General features: G+C 46.3%; 1 protein-coding gene across 1 annotated transcript in view; it reads left to right on the top strand.

Moving 5' to 3' along the window:
• Positions 1–15301, top strand: part of LOC147899571 (phosphate transporter PHO1-like) — a 117938-nt gene extending 102637 nt beyond the window's left edge. Inside the window, exons 13-14 of the mRNA XM_087377751.1 lie at positions 7673–7812; positions 15116–15301. Of these exons, the coding sequence (XP_087233877.1) occupies positions 7673–7812; positions 15116–15206 (231 nt within the window). The 3' untranslated portion in view covers positions 15207–15301. The remainder of the gene's footprint in view (positions 1–7672; positions 7813–15115) is intronic.
• The last annotated feature ends 2037 nt before the right edge of the window (positions 15302–17338 follow it).

Genomic DNA, 17338 nt, shown 5'->3' with positions numbered 1-17338 from the left:
GGGTGAAGAAGAAGGGAGAGAGAAGAAGAAACAGGGGAGGATAGAGGAGAGGAGTGGAGGAGAGGGGGAGAAGAGGAGTAGAGGAGAGGGGAAGGAGAGAGGAGGGGAGGAGAGGGGGGAGAAGCAAGGAAGAGCAGGGGGGAGAGGAGGGAAAAGGTTGCAGCGGGGGGGGGGGGAGCAGCAGGCTGCAGCGGGGAGGTAGCAGCAGCAGGTGCGGGGGGGGAGCAGCAGCAGGTGCGGGGGGGGAGCAGCAGGCTGCAGCACGGGGGGAGGGAGCAGGCTGCAGCGCAGGGGGGGGAGGCTGCAGCGCGGGGGAAGGGGGCAGAGCGGGGGAAGGGGGCAGAGCGGAGAGGGCAGGTAGGAGGGGGCAGCGAGGAGGGAAGGGAGGGGGCAGCGAGGAGGGAGCAGGAGGAGCAGCAGGGAGCGGGGAGAGAGGCAGCAGGAGGAGCGGGGAGAGGAGTAGCAGCAGGGAGGAGGAGCAGCAGGAGGGAAGGGAGGGGGCAGCGAGGAGGGGAGCAGGAGCAGCAGGGCGGGGAGAGGAGAGCAGCAGTCGAGCAGGGAGAGGAGGGGAGCAGGAGGAGCGGGGAGCAGCAGCAGTTGCCCACATTTATATATTTAAACTTGGCTGGATTTTGAAAACTCATGACATCATGCTTCCTGCCACCTAGCTATTTTTGGTGAGGGCATGGCTATTTTTGGCAGCTCTTGGCCACCCTACTCCAAGCATCCATCTCGCATGCATGTAGCACCTACGTGGAACTTATAGCTCTTCTTCCAAAAGACTATTTATAGCTTAACTGCTATTCTTAGGCATCTCTCCAATAAAGTTTCCTTTCTTGCTTCATTGAAATCTCTACAACAGCTTGCTGCATTGAACTCTCCACAACTTGCCATCTTCTCCTAGCGCCAACACTCTCTCTGCACTTGCCATCTGCTCCCAACGATCTACGCCATCTGGGGTTGCGCCATCTTTCTCCCATCTTTCTCCAAGCCTTCGGATTGTGCCATCTCCCTCTAGCCCCTCACTGCGCCACACCCTGCGCCATCTTCTTCCTCTACCTCCACACCCTGCCACACCTTGCACCATCTTCTTCCTCTACCTCCACACCGTGCGCCATCTTCTTTCTCTACCCCACTCCTGCGTCCAGTTCTTGCGCTACCTTCTCTCCCTGTGTCACTCACTATGCCTTGGGCCTCAGACAATCCCTGCAGTCCCTGTGGAAGCAATCCCTGCACCATCTTCAGTTCCTTCTCCACGAAATCCTTGCCCCATCTCTAGTCCTGTTCCGGGTAGCCATCTCGGCTATCTCCAGTTCCGATTCTTGCTCCTTCTAATATCTACGCCACCCTGCGCTACCTTCTCTCCGTGCGCCTTCTAATATCTACGCCATCTTCTTTCTCTACCTGGCTCCTGCGTCCAGTTCCTGCGCTACCTTCTCTCCCTGTGCCACTCACTATGCCTTGGGCCTCAGACAATCCCTGCAGTCCCTGTGGGAGCAATCCCTTGCAATCCCTGCGCCATCTTCAATTCCTTCTCCACAAAATCCTTGCCCCATCTCTAGTCCTGTTCCAGGTAGCCATCTTGGCTATCTCCAGTTTTGATTCTTGCTCCTTCTAATATCTACGCCACCCTGTGCCATCTCTGCTCACCTCCTCCTTGCACATCTCCGTTGCCTGCGCCACCCCTACACCACTCCATCTCCCTTCTCCTGCATTCAAGGTCTCCTTGTACCTGGTTGCCAATCTCCGTCAACAAACTTCGCCATCAGCTTCCCCTTTTGCTATCACCTCGTCAAGTCCCCTTCTTGCTTCGTCAATAGCTCCCCTTCTTGCTCTGTCATCAAGTCCCCTTCCTGCTTCAGCTCACCTTCCTTCTTTGTCATCAACTCCCCTTCCTTTCCTGCTTCGTCATCAGCTCACCTTCCTGCTTCATCATCAACTCACCTTCTTGCTTCGTCATTGGCTCCCCTTCCTTTCCTGCTTCATCATCAGCTCACCTTCCTGTAGCTCCCCTTCCTTTCCTACTTCGTCATCAACTCACCTTCCTGCTTCGTCATCAGCTTCTACTTCACAGCTTGTCCCTTCTTCATGCGCGAGAAGAAGCGCAAGCATCAGCCACGGTTGCCCAGAGATAAGCTCTTCACCCCTTTCTATACTGCCATGACGTCCCAGGCAGCCTCTGTAGTGCAGATGACTTCATCCATGCCTATAGCCTCTACAGCAGGACCCACTTCATCAGCAGGGCCCACTTCATCAGCCAGCAGGGCCCACTTCATCAACAGTTCCCACTTCATCAGCAAGGCCGACTTCATCAGCAATGCCGACTCCTTCATCAGTGCCGACTCCTTCATCAGTGCCGACTTCTTCATCAGCAGGGCTCACTTCATCAGCATTGCCCACTCCATCATCAATGCCGACTTCATCAGTGATGCCTTCAGCAACCCAGCATCCCCATCTTGGCCCGGACATCACTATCATCTTGGATGGAGAGCCACCACAATCAAGACAGCAGTGGGAGGTTCTTTCCCACTCTCATAGCTCCAGGGCCTTTTCTTCCGACCATGGGGGCTTAGATTACACCCCCTCTGCACAGAGACCACATTCAGAGGGGTCGGGTGGGCCAACAGAGATACAGAGCCCTTCGAAAACCACCCCTCCTCTCTCCCACATTTGGGTTATGTTTAAACCTCTTCTGGATCCAAACCTCAAACTATCCTCGGTGTTAACATCTTCAGAGATCTAGACCCTCTGTCTAACTGAATTCGACAAGGTCATCTTCCCTCCTGTGGATGTGGAACTATGTACAGACTTCATCAAGTCTTATGACTCCGTCACCGACACTTTTGAGTTCATGGGTTCTAGGCAGCTTCTCACACCCAATTTGGTCTCACAGTACATGAGCTCCCTGCTCTACCTATTCAGCCTCTTTCTGACGATTCACCACATCTCTTTTCATTCCTTTCACAATGCAAACCCAATCGAAGGGGATATGATTGCACAAAAGTTTTGGAATGACTCACTACTTCTTCACTCGATTCTATTCAGCACTAGGGCATTACTACATCACGAAAGGTATTCGTCCTGCTTTGAATGCTCTCTTCACAATCACTCAGTATGATTTTGCATCCCTCTTTTATGCAACATTCCGGGCCACTGTACGAAATCGCACACGCAGAGGCACACACACATGTATTTGTGGACCTCACCTCACCTACCTCTTGCACCAGTGGCGGGCTGCAACATCTGCACTTTTCCCTCCACCTTCACATACTTCCTCTTCTCCTCACCGTCCACCTTCCGCCCCTATGGTTCCCCACTTGAGATCAGCTTCACTAGCTCTTACTTCAGCCCCATCATCTTCGGTCTCTATTGCATTTGTCTCTGTCGCCTCCGTCTCCACTCCCACTCTTGCTACACCCACATTTGCAGGACATGTTTCTGAGCCATCCCCTCTTGGACCAGCCTTTGGAGCTTTGTCATCCGTTGCTCATGCAGGAGTTGCCTCTCCATCCATTCCCTTCGAGGCAGATTTTGATTTCTCTGATGATGTTCTTCCGGTCACTCCTCTGCCCTCCTCAGGTCTCATCCACCATGGCATGAGATTACCACTTACCTCCCCTGCAGTCATGACCATCCCCGCTCCGATCATCACATTAGTGTCAGTAGGGTGCATAGATACATACATTGCCCCCACAGCTCAGGATGGTCCATCGACAGTAGTTATGGCAGCAGGGACCTTTGCCTTGGGATCTCATGGTGGAGAGGCATCGAAGCGACACAGGTTATTGAACTTAAATCTTACTTTGGGGGCCACTGGTGATGCAAAGACACCACCCCAGGTGTCTCGACGACTGACCCCTGATCCGAGTATGGAGGCTGCTGAATAGGACCCGCTGGAAACTTGACCTGGCGAGGTTATTTTTGCTGGGGGTAAGATACCATTTCAAGCTGATTGTCCTCCACTGCCTCAGAATGATATGTTGGATATATACTTCGCATCCTACTCAGGAGATCTATTCACCCATGAGGCCCAGATAGAGGAACAGAGCCAGGATCACAAATGGCTTCTGTATGCAATAAAGCGAAAGCAATCTCCTGTTTGCATGGAGGAGGAGGACTTGGACCAAATTTTCACACTTCCCTTGCAAGAGACGCTCGCTTCCAACAAGAAAGCATCCCGAGCTCCGAGGTGCTACCTAGACATCGACACACTCGCTCCGGTGGCACCTCTCAAGGACCCAAAGCAAGAAGGGATGAAAGCATCCTTCGAGGAATATGGCGAACTCATTGACATGGCTGACCGAATGACCTATCAGGACAGGTATGCATGGGCTAAAAGATCGCTTCATATGGCTCAGCGCATTATAGATGACAACTTCATTCAGATTGGTGCCTCCCTCTTTAATACTACGGGTCAAGTTTACAAGCTTCTATCACAGAAGCAACACCTCCGCTTGGAACATGAGAAGCAGGTAGCAACCATGCATAAAGAATGGGATACAACATTACAGGTGAAAGAAGCGGAGTGGGGAACAACTCTACAAGCAAGGGAGACTGCGTGGAAAGCTCAGCAGGACGAGAGCTTCAGCAGTGTCTTGGAGCGAAGGAGGCAGAGTGGGCAGCTAGCAAGAAAGTTTTGGAGGACAGTCATTCAGCCTAGCAGGCTGAGATCCAGAGGGAGCTTGCAGCCCTACAAGACAAATACACCTCACTGGCAGAGGACAAGCATACTGTGGATCAACAGGTGGAGGTGGTGCAGAGTCAGATGAAGCAGATTCTCGAGGAGAAGGACCGTCTCCAAGTTTCATATTCCAAGTTGCAGGACGACTTCCATGGGCTGCAAACTGAAAATTCTGCACTTGCCCTTGGATTGGGTGGACACAGATGACATGCCTATTACTTGCTCCACCTGGATGGGGGCATTGATTGGGAGTTCCTTTACAGGTGATTGCTTTTCTTGACCCACATGAGGATGCCTTAGTATTTTCGAGGGGCAGGCTGTCCAGATCCACAGACGATATCTTGTTGGAGGTACCGTTTCAGCCAGTCAGGATAGTGGGCTACATGGAGCATGGCTCTCTTTCACAGTGGTACTTGGATCCTAACCCGCTTCTCCTCGCCCTTGGCTCATGGAGGCTGTGGTTCTATGGAGGTGTCCCAATTAAGTTTTTGCAGTGGGACCCTGGGGAATGGGAATGGATAGATGAAGGGCACCGAGAGAAGGGCATCCCCTTCTTTCATTACACGGTCAGTAATGCTAGGAAATTCCAGCTCAGCTCTAGGGGTTGGAAGCCTACCAGAGCTCCTCATTGGGAGAACTTTCAGATTTCTGCTGACTTGCAAAGAATTTTTTGGCAGAGGCTCTGGAAATCCCACCGGAATAGAAAAATCACTCTCTTCTTTTGGCTTTCTATTCATGGTGGGATAGCAGTGAACCATTGGAGATCCAAGTTCGGAGCTGACCCCTCTTGCCCTCGCTGCCTTTCTGCTTTGGAGACAATACAGCACTGCCTATGGGATTGCAGACAGGCGAGAATCATATGGAAGGGGATTGCAAGACTTTTCAGCACTTTTGTTCGCCTACCTTTCTATATGACCAGTGGATCAGTGGCTTGGCTTACACTTTCAGGGCCCCAGGTATTTTTTGAGATACTTGACTCCTCTTGGGCTCTTCACATCCAACGACACCTTGTGGAGTCGTGCTCTCTAGAGGATGTTCCGGCCACTCTTTTTAGGGCTGCTCACTCCAACTCTCCATGGAGATCCTAGCTAGCATTGGAGCATGGCACATTTGGAGAGCCAGATGCACTGAGGCTTTGGAGGGTTCTCAGGTTCACCCTTCTCAGATCTTGGCCAGTACTTGGACAGATACGATACATACTCTGATGGCCATTTGGGTGACCATGCAGGGATCATCTCGAGCAGCCTCCTCCAGGAGAGTTACTTTTCTCAGAGATTGGAGAGACTCTCCCTTCTTTGCTGAGACTTCTACAGGGTTGAGATGGCATTTTCAGCCTCAGCCTTGATTTCTTTCTACCTCATTCCTCTGAGGTGTTTTTATTACATGCCTAGCATGGTGTATTTCCGCATAGAGCTTGCTCTAGCGGGTTTCTTTCTTACTTAATAGAAGTCTCTTTTTTGGGAAAAAAAAATAATTCTGAACTCAAATCTAGATGTGATCATTACAGGTCTGGGTACCACATATATAAATCCAAGTACGAGGACATCCGCAACCTCATGGACATAGTTGAGGAGCCAAAGACCACCCCCGGAACATAAGCACACCCACCACCCCCTCCCCCTCCCGCTCCCTGACCTTCATCCAGCAAGCAGTAGCTCCTGGATCTTTCATTTCGGCATTTCTTTTTCCGAGCTCTGTGCATTTGGATTCTACAGTTCTCATGTAAATAAATGAATTTTGGAGTTGTATGGCTGTGAGCCAGTTTTATTTCAGTTTTGGAGTTGTACAGCCATGAGCCAGTTTTATTTCAGTTTTGCAGTTGTATGGCGCCATCTCTGTATACAGCCCATTTCCCTTCCTTCCTTGCTACCATAACTCGAACCATCCTCTCTCTGCGATGTTCTTGCTGCAAAAGCAAAAGATCATCATCTAGATATGTCCTTTTACCCTTCAACGCTGTCCTCATGCTCATGAAAGTGAACCTATCTCCTGCTGTCCAGAATCTCACACCTTCAAAGGTGAGGTTGACACCCATCTTTGTGATCAATGCCTTGGCATCTACCATCGGAGTGTCGCCCACTATTACACCTTTGACAAGGACATTCAATGCTTTATGATTTCTTCTTTTCTCCTCCTCCAAGGCATAAAAAATAAATTCCTTCTTTTGGGGCTGATGTTCCCTTCTTGACCACTTCTGTCCACAAAAGGCTAGAAATGCCTATGATACCAGATTGGTGAAATATGTCATACTGATACACCCCATGTATAGGAAGTCGAAGTGTCTAGTACACCAAAATTTCAAGGTATATGCTGCTATGTGAAAAACATGTTTGCATCGGAGTCTTCACATTTCTTTCAAATCATGAGTTTCCGTTTAAGTTATTTTCTTGAAATCATGGAGTATCCAAAATGCTGTGAAAGATATTGAAACTCAAGAGACAGAAAAATAAAGGAAATTCTAAGAGTGACTTCAGGAAACAAAAAAGGTGCACGACCATATATGAAATGAAATCAATTTGAAAGATTTCTCAGCTACCTTGTTCGAAAATGAAGCGAATCACGCTTTTACCACTAAATCATACCTGCCACAGAAGGAGAGACTTAGATGCTCTAATGATAATGTGTGGTACGATGTAAATCCAACCACCCCATAGAGCCGGCGGCAGCTGGGAAAACCTCTTCTCTTGTTTCTGAGCCTTCTTAGGGGAGCCGTATTTTAAACCTTGGTGTCTCCATATAGCTAGGGTGCTCTCATTAATGACATTTTATTTTCTCAGGAAAAGAAATAATACTTGAAAATTATACTGGCTGTGAGAAACAGGACCTATGGGGACTGTGCTGATGTATTGAAGTATTTATGGATTATTCTAGGTTTTGTTTGTATGTAATGAGAATAAACTGCCAAAGAAATCTATCTTGTTTTAGTTTGTAACAGTAATTTTTAGCGAGTGATGTTTACCTCTCTCTGAAGAAGCTGGGATCATGTGGCAGGTACTGAATCTGGTTCTCAGATTTGCATGGCTGCAGTCAGCAGTGACACAGTTCAAGATGTTCAACGTTGATCGCCGCATCAATGACTTTATTTTCGCTTCTCTTGAGGTTGTCCGGAGAGGTCACTGGAATTTTTACAGGTCTTGCCACTTCCATTTGCCTACTCAAATTGAGGGCATAGTTGCAGCTATAACAAAAAGGGTCTATGGTGTAAAAGATCAGATTCTTTTTACAGAGAAGGTGTTGAGTAATCCTAATAGAGCCTTGGTCCTAACTGTCCTTAATAAAACGTAGGAGGTGGTTTAAAATCTCTAGAAGACTTCCTTGGCAGGCATAACCACCTAGAGGGGGTTTACGAAGTACGTATGCTGACCTTCTGCCACATACCTTACACTCTTTTCCTGCCTACGTGTTTCCTTTGTATTGCCAAACTTGCCTAGATTCAATCGCAGACTTGGAGACATATGGGTGTGAAGCCCACAATGCATTCCACCACTGCCCAATCTTGAAGATCCTACATAGTGTGCTCTACCTGCTGTTGTTTTTTTGGGGGGGGAGGGGGTCCCTTGTGAAATAGAATTCTATTTAGTATGAAAGAAATGGCCAAGATGCACGTCCTACACCTGCTGCCCCTTATTGGGTTGTAGTTAGAGTTGGGGCTTCTCCACCATCTGCAGGTCAAGATGCCCCTTCTCTTGTTCTTGACCTTGTTTTGGTTGCTCCCAATGATGGCTTTCCTTTAGCTCCTTGCTCGGATTCTGGTCCTCCTTTTCCTTTATAGCATTCCCCTTCCTCTTCATAGCAAGCACCTCTTGAGGAAAGGATGTGGCCCTTGGCTCTGTAGCTCTCTTGCAAGCAAGGATTTTATGAACTTCGGCGCCGTGTTTGGTCCAAAGGAACTCTTTCGCACCTCAAGCTGATTTTGGAGATGCAGAGTTTGTGCCCTCTACATTTGGTTCCCCTTTGCACCCCTCATTAATGCTTAAGCTTAGGTGTAAGCCTAGACCCAAGCCTTTGTAGCCATGCCAAAAGCAAGTGTTGTCAGTTCCCTGCCTCGCCATAACCATGTCATGATCCTTCTGTGATTATGGCTGATGTAAAATTCATGGATTACTGGAGGTGACTTCAACATGGTGGATTTGCTTGCAGATAGGGGAAGGCAAGGTGGTATTCATTCTCTTGAGAGAGCCTTGGGATGCTTTCCTTTCCAGTTCAGCAACATCAGAGATTCTTGGACAAATGACTCTTTTCACACTCTACCCTGCTCGCTCCTGTCCTTGTGGTCAAACAAGAGACGGTTGATGCCCACCCATGTGCAGATTGACAGATTGTATGTTGATGATTGGGTATTAGTTAAAGGTGGCTCTGTTTGTATTTCACTAGGGGTTTTCACCTTGGAGCATTTTTTGTGGTTTTGATAATTTCTAAGCCTCACTGGAGACCCCATTCTGCCAGTATCAAGATTCCAAATGCTTTGTATGCAAAGGAGCTCCTCACAAAGGTGGCTTTGTAGATTTGGGTCTCTCATATGGAAGGCCGAGTGTCATTACTATTTCTGGCATCATCTTGGATAGGCTTGTTTTGGATCTATTAAAAGAAGGGAGGCATAAAAATAAGGAGAAATACATAAAATGGCCATTTTTACTCTTTCCTCATAGGGATGCTTGTTGGGTGTGGGAAGCAATGGAATGAGAGTGGAGTGCAAGGGAGAAAACAACAAGCTAAAGGAACACAAAGTACTTGCAAATGGACAATGAGTACAAAGAGATGGCCTATATGGCCCCAAAGTCAACCATATGGTCGACTACTAGTGAAGTTAACCTAAGGGTCTCTTAGTCCTAAGACTAGCCTACAAGGCCATACCAGGGCTAAGTGCTAACTAACCCCCCTCCATGGTATGGCTGAAGTATCCTAGATACATCTCAGGTATACCTGGAAACTATATCATGGTTGCACATATTCGTCCAAGATGGATATAGCAACCTATGACAGTACAAGAAAATCAACATCACATAACAAATGGTGCCAAGTGTAAGGCATGTTGAAAAGCCTCAAACTTGGGCCGTGGTAGAGCCTTGGTGAAGAGATCTGCTAAGTTGTCCTCCGTGGAAACATAGGACAACTGTATGTCTCCAGCTGACAGTCGCTCTCGAACATAATGATAATGAACCTCAATGTGCTTTGTGCTCACATGAAACACTGGGTTTCTCGCAATAGCCAAAGTACTCTGGTTGTCAGTGTAGATGGTAGTAGAAGGTAGCTGGATAATGTCAAGATCTGCAAGTAGCTTATGGAGCCAGAGACACACTACTGTAGCTGTGAAGGCTGCCCTGTATTCAGCTTCACAACTGGAAGTAGCAACCGGAGGCTGCTTCTTGCTGAACCATGAAATGCATGAAGTTCCAAGCATGACACAGTTGCCACTGTGGGGGACTCTCATGTCATAACAACCTACCTGGTCACTTTCCATGAAAGCATGCAAGACTAGGGGAGACTTGTCACCATAGAACAATCCCAAACTTTGTGTGGCCTCCAAGTAACGGAAGACCCACTTCATTGCTTGCCAATTGTTGTGTGCTAGGCATGTGCATGTATTTGCTCAATTAAGACACGGCATACTGAAGATCAGGCCGGGTATGACATAAATAAATAAGGCAGCCTACAGCCTACCAATAAAGGGTGGCATCAAATGGTGCATTCCCATCCTTAGAGGAGAAACGAAAGCCAGGATCCAAGTAGAAACTGGCTTGCAATCTTCAAACTGGAAGCGGTCTAAGAGCTGTCCAATGTACTTGGACTGACTCATCATTATACCCCCTTCAACATAAGCAGACTGGATGCCCAACTAATAGTGCAACCGGCCCAAATCTGTCATGGCAAAAGATTTTTGCAAAGCTGCCTTGAAATCTGCAATTTTCTTTAAGTCTAGCCCAGTGATAAGCATGTCATCCACATATAGAATCAAAATCAGAAATTCTGATTCACTCTTCCGATAAAGAGTAGCCTCTGTAGGGCTGTTCTGAAACCCAAGGCACAGCAAAAAGGAATGTATCTTGGCATACCATGCCTGTGGTGCCTGCTTCAATCCATAAAGAGCCTTTTTAAGCCGGCATACCTTAGTTTCAGACCCTGGAAGTTCAAATCCTGGAGGCTGAGTAATATAGACCTCTTCCACTCATCTCGGTGACGGAAGGCAGTCTTGATGTGCAACTGATGGACCTCCCAATGCCTGTGAGATGCAAGAGCAATGACACAACGAAGGGTCGTGATGCATGAAGTGGGAGCAAATGTCTCTTCAAAGTCAATACCATGCTGTTGGGCATAACCTTTCGCAACAAGGCAAGCTTTGTAGTGATCAACACTGCCATCAGCTTTGCGCTTCAATTTGTAACCCACTTTGTGCCAATGGCACACTTGCCTACAGGCAAATCACACAAGTCCCATGTGCCATTTGCTTGAATGGAATCAAGTTCAGCTCTCATGGCCTGCATCCATTCATGACTTTCAAATGCATCTTTGTGACATAGAGGCTCCTCATTACAGGCAGTGGCAATCAAAGCTACAGCCAAAAAATTGCCCTGCATCTGTTTGTGCGCACCTCTAGTGCGGGTAGGCAAAGGCTCAGCATGCTTGCTGTCCCTGAGGGTATTAAAAAGCCAACGAGGGACTGATTTTTGCTGTCTCATGACAGCCCTCTCCTCTTGAATTGCTTGCTCGATAGCATGGTGATCTGGCGGTGGAAAATCAGGCTGATCAGGAGCAAAGGGAGGAGGATTGGAGCTGCTAGCATGTGGCATGGTGCTCTACACTATGTCATTTGTATTTGTGAAAGGCGGAATAGAATCAAACACATCAGAGGCTTCCACTAAAGGCTGTGTTTTATAGTCCAGCCAAGATAAAGGGGCATGCTCAGCGAAAACCACGTCCCTACTAACAATCACCTTGCCTGTGCTAGGCTGAAACAACTTGTAACCTTTTCTTTGTGAGATGTAGCCAATGAAGATGCATTTGACAACCTTATCATCAAGTTTATGCCTCAACTGAGAGGGTACATGCACATACCCAAGAGACCAAACACCCGCATGTAAGAAATGATAGGCTTACGACCTGTTCATGATTCATAGGGAGTCATGGCCTTCAATGCCCGAGTGGGTGTTGGGCTGAGCACATAGTTGGCGCACATAATGGCATCCAACCAGAATTCATTGGGCAAAGACTTTCCCTTAAGCATGCACCTTCCCATTTCCGTTTCTATTCTATTCTTGCGCCCTGCAAGTCCAATTTGTTGCAGAGTGTAGGCCAATGTGCACTCCCTAGCCTACCCTCTCTCTCTCTCTCCCTTCTCCACCATGTGCCTTCATGTGGTATCAGAGCCTCCTTTTCACTTTCCCCTTCTTCTTGCTCTACCCAGAAGATGAGAGAAGCCCACAAATGGAAGCTCCCCTCTCCTCCAAGGTAGAGTCTCCCTTGCCTTAGCCTCACCTTCAAGAGTTGTTGGAGCTACATCAGTTGTTCCTTTAGCCTCATCATGGTTCCTCGCCATCAACTACCCCTTCAGCTCCAAATGCCTCGCCAAGAGCTGCTTCTTCGCCTTGCCGTCAGCTGCAAATCAGGCCGTATAGCCTGATGTACACAGTCCGTACAGTCCTTACGGACTATTCCAGCCCGTACAATCTGCCCACCAATCCTCTGTAATGCTCTCACAATTGCTGCCCTCGCTTGCTGCGCGGTACCAGCCCATACAACCTACCATTGCTGCTCATTGCCTACGGGATGCGTGCCATTTCTGCTCTTTGTCTCTCCCCTCCAAATGAGCTGAACTATCCTCAATTTTTTGCTGCTCCATCTCCCTCTCCGTCTCTCTCATGATGATGTCTCTTTCCTCCAACTCATTGCTCGTGGAGATCAAGGGGGAAGGATTCCCTACTTGGCAAAATAAGGTTCAGTTGCTCCTCATGAAAGAAAATGTATGGGATGCTATTGAGGATGATGCTTCCACAACGGATCCTCAACAACTCAAGATATGGAAGCAACACAACGCAAAAGCTATTACTATCATCAGACTTTTCCTCGATGATACTTTGATTCATCACATCGACTTCAAATCAACGGCCAAGGAGATATGGGTGCATCTCGAGAATCTTTTCGGTAACAAAATCACAAACTCCAAGGTTTTCTTGAAGTTGCAATTTTATAATTTGAAAATGGTGGATAGTGATACCTTGAGTGCACATTTATAAAAAATGCAATCTCTTGTGCAACAACTTTCCAACTTGAAGTGTCCCCTAGACGATGAGGACAAAATGGCTGTCCTCATGAAAAGTATGGAAGGAGTTACTCGGTTTGAGCATACTCTTGAAATACTTAGGCTTGCCACAACTACCTTTGATGCTATGGTGACTCTTCTTCTCGAAAAAGATCGCCAGAACAAAGATTCTCGGATCTCTTCTTTACAGAGACTCTTGCCTCCACTAGCAGATGGAAACCCAGGCCTAAACCCAGGCCTACACCAGTTCATGGAAAGTCAAAGCCATTCAAGCCTCTCAAGTGCACCTTTTGTAACAAGCTTGGTCATATGGAGGACAGATGCTACCAGAAGCTTGCCAAACAACAAACTAAGGACCATGCCAGTTGGGTTGCAGCCGCCACAAGTGACAATGAAGATGACGACCCCCCGACACAAGTTCATGCTCTAACTACTGAAATCCGACATCTCTCTTTCCCTCCACAAGACGATGGAGATGATGATCCATATATTTTCTAAGCATGTTTTATTGTGGGTACTCTACCCTATGTTGTTTCCAAAAATGAATGGAATAAATGATGTGTGTTGAGTCAATAAGGTTCTCTGCCTTGGATAATCCTCCTAAAATGATGTATTGCTTTTATATTTATGGTGTTTGCCTCCATGTCCCTAATTAGTCCCTGGAGCCAAGAGGGGGATGTACTGTGGGAGCCATGTATTGGCTTTGATAGGTCTATTTATCAGGCCTAGCATGTGAGTTTCATGATGTTGGTGCATTGGTCTCCTAGACCTCTGAGTTGGTCATACATCCATGCATGATGAGCCATGCTAGTTGAGCCTCTGAGTCTATACCACGCTCACTAGCCTCTGAGCCATGTTCACTTGTCTCTAAGTTAGCATGGGAGCCATGTCTAGTTCTAGACAGTCATTGCATAGTTCGATGACCGCCATTGTCATGTTCTTGGTTCCATTTCCTAGTCACTCACCTTTCCTCCATGGGGGGGGGTTAGGAAATGGAGTCAAGATGAGTCAGTTTGGTGTATTCTAGTGTGAGTTCTAGCCTAGTGTGCCCTATGGATGCCACGTGCCACATTAGGAGTTATCCCATATGCATTGGTGTTCATATGTGTGTGTGTGCTCTAATAAGAGTTGTACTTATCTAGTGTCAAATCAATGGAGTATCAAGCTACAAGCTCTTTGGTCTACATGTGAGTACTTTCATTTGTTCATTGCTTAGTCATTTCATTTCCATTTCATTATGTCTTTGTTTGAGTGTCATTATCTCTCTCCCTAGCCTGCCCTCTCTCTCTCTCTTCTCCACCATGTGCCTTCATCTCCCTCCCAACCCCCCTTGTAGAGCCTATCTCCATCTAAGGGCTTGCGGTTGTAGTTCCTCGCTGCTTCTCCATATCACCTCTGCCACCCCACGAACCCCACTCACCCAGATGTACAAACGATTCGGATGGTTCCTAGGTCCACCCTTCACACACATTGATCAATATTTGGACAGATATTGTGCCCACCTCAATGGCATTTGGGTGGAGCTTGCAGGGTTCTTCCCGGACTGTTTGCTTGGGGATTGGAGTAGCTTCCCAGTGGAACTTTCAGCCTCAACCTTGAAAGTTTTCTAGCTCTCTTACATGACATGGTTTTGCCCTCTTAGGGTGTTTGGGTTCTCATGCTTTGACCCTAAACAAGGCATTGTGTGCTTATTCCATAATGATAATCCTTCTGTTTATTGGCTTCTTGGCATGCCAGCTCAATGTCACCAAATTGATCAGCCCGCAAGGCCTGCTATTAAGCCCACTTGTCTTATTGTTGTACTACCCACCAATTTGCATGTTGCTGGAAATGTCCACTTTCTAACAATCTGACCCATTGCAAAGCCGTTCTTCCAATGCCTGAACCTGTCTCTGCTTTACTGATTTACTATACTTCTATTATTTATAGTCTCATTGCAAAGCAAGTTCTCCCCATCTGTTCTTCAATGCTTTATCATATGTCTCCTATAGTTCCTCTAAACGATAAATTCTCTTGGAATTGTTATTCATTTTACTTAGTGGAGAATGTATAATGTTAATGAAATTTCACAAGAATGTTGTTAGTCTTGTGGATTATGAAACGTTCACCTCCGTGTTAATGTGTAACTTCATATTCGTAACATTATCATCTTTTAAATCTATTGAGTACTGGTTCAGGTTGGAGAACGAACATCTCAATAATGTGGGAAAATTTAGAGCTGTCAAAACAGTTCCCCTGCCGTTTCGAGGTGTAGAAGTTGATCCATGATTTTGAGGAGCATCAGAGTCACCAACGAAACATTACTCTACTTTCCAGCAGACCTTATAATGTTAAAATATGGTGAGAAAGTTTTTTTGTGATGATCAACCATAAAAACCATAGGGAATATGCTCGTGTATCATTATTAATATCATTGGTGTTATGGCTCACGGAACTTATATAATTGAACCCAGGGTTTACCTCTGAGAATAAATAAAATTGTGACCTGTCGTCAGCAGCTTTATTTGTACGACGACAGCTTTATTTGTACCTTGCTCAAAGGAATCCACCTTATTGGCCTTCTTCTGCAGTATCTATATGAGTTCGTTTTTTGGGGTCTGTTTCAAAAAGCAATGTTTGACTGAATGCAAAGGTTTCACAGCATGAGTTATCATTGTTCCCATTTTTACATTAAATGTGTATATTCTAGGACTCACATGACCGAGATTACATGTAACTTATTGATGTTTAAATGTGGCAATAAAGTAATCTATCTCACTTGAAACCTCTCTCTCAAGTTTTTATGCTGTAGTTTTGTGCTTTGTCTTTGCCTCATATGTTGATAGTTCAAAGAAGCTTGTATAGTAAAGTCCCTTTCACACTTCATGGACTGATTCTATAAGGCTAGTTAAAATTTTTTCTACAACATCACATTACAAAACATAGATGCAAGCCCATGAGCTCATGTGGTTTCTTTACTTTTTACTGCAATTAAGTCTTATGGCCTTTATGTGAGCGTACACAAGAGTCTCTTTATTTTGGTAAACTACAATGCAGCTCTCAATTACAAAGTTACAATCAGGAAAGTGCCAAAGTAGGCATTTCCATGTTTATATCCTCAATGCATGTGACTCATCTGTCCTCCAAGTAGGGTCTGACACTCCGATCCTGGATACACTCAGGAATTGTGCAAGCCCATGAGCTCATGCGGTTTCTTTACTTTTTACTGCAACTAAGTCTTATGGCCTTTATGTGAGCGTACACAAGAGTCTTTTTATTGTGGTAAAGTACACTGCCATCTCTTAATTACAAAGTTACAATCAGGAAAGTGCCAAAGTAGGCGTTTCCATGTTGATATCCTCAATGCATGTGACTCGTCTGTCCTCCAAGTCTAGGGTCTGACACTCAGATCCCAGATACACTCAGGAATTGTGCATAATAGAATTGGAGCGTGGTCAGGAACCGATTCTCCCCCCAAGTCTGTGACATATAGAGCTGGAGTAGATCCCGCCTTCTTCTTGACCTTCGGCTTGGCCGTGCTGCTTTTCTTGAGGGCGATTGTTTTCTTGAGCAGCTTGTCGTAGGTCCTCATCAGGTTGAAAATTTCCATGGACCTGAGGTCCATCATTATCCTGCTTACCAGCTAGGTACAAGTAAGGAGATAATCTTGTAATCTCTTGTCTGTCAATGGAAGCTTCAAAGTCTCCAGGTCATGTGTCCAAAGAGCTTATCAGAGTGCAAGCAATCGCATTTAAATCTATGACAATGTCTGACTGTCCTGAGGCTGATCACCACACAGGACATGCATACAACCTGCACATTGAATTTTGAATGCCAGTGCTGGAAACTAAGTAAGATTGATTTGCCTAGGGCAAGAAGCTATAGAAAGAAGCCTACAAATTTCATAACAAATGTTATTAGGCTGCATGCGAACCCTAAGTTAGCTTGAAGAGAAGTTGATGGCATAAGGGAGATTTACCCAATCTCCTCATGGTGAATATTCCCAGCAAAATTTGTGACAAGGTCTCCATATCTAAAGATGTTGATCACCACTCATGACATGCACACAACTTGCACGTTGAATTCTAGAAATGGAAATGTGCAAGATAGTACTCAAAGTGCTTGTGAAAAATACTATTTGAATCAATTGCAAAACACTGTTTGTGTCAACTGAAATTTGAACCGACGGTGAATATAGAACTACAATATATAACCAAATCTATTACAAGGCTTATGTGGCAAATGATGATGGGAATAGCCAAGAGGCTTTAGAAGGCTTAAATAAAGTGCACAATGCCATGAAAATAGCCAACAGGCTTTATAATGGTGGCACGTGAGTGTAAAATCAAATTATGTGCAATCTACCCACCATTGATCAATCAACCAATGCCTCTAAAAACTGTGAAGTCTGCTCACTGGAC

This window comes from Dipteris shenzhenensis, chromosome 8 (genome assembly GCF_047967505.1).
Source record: "Dipteris shenzhenensis isolate YYH24624 ecotype China chromosome 8, Dip_SZ_1.0, whole genome shotgun sequence".
Lineage (NCBI taxonomy): Eukaryota > Viridiplantae > Streptophyta > Polypodiopsida > Gleicheniales > Dipteridaceae > Dipteris > Dipteris shenzhenensis.
Note: the sequence above shows the minus strand (reverse complement) of the source record. Positions and strands in the feature narration are given on the sequence as shown.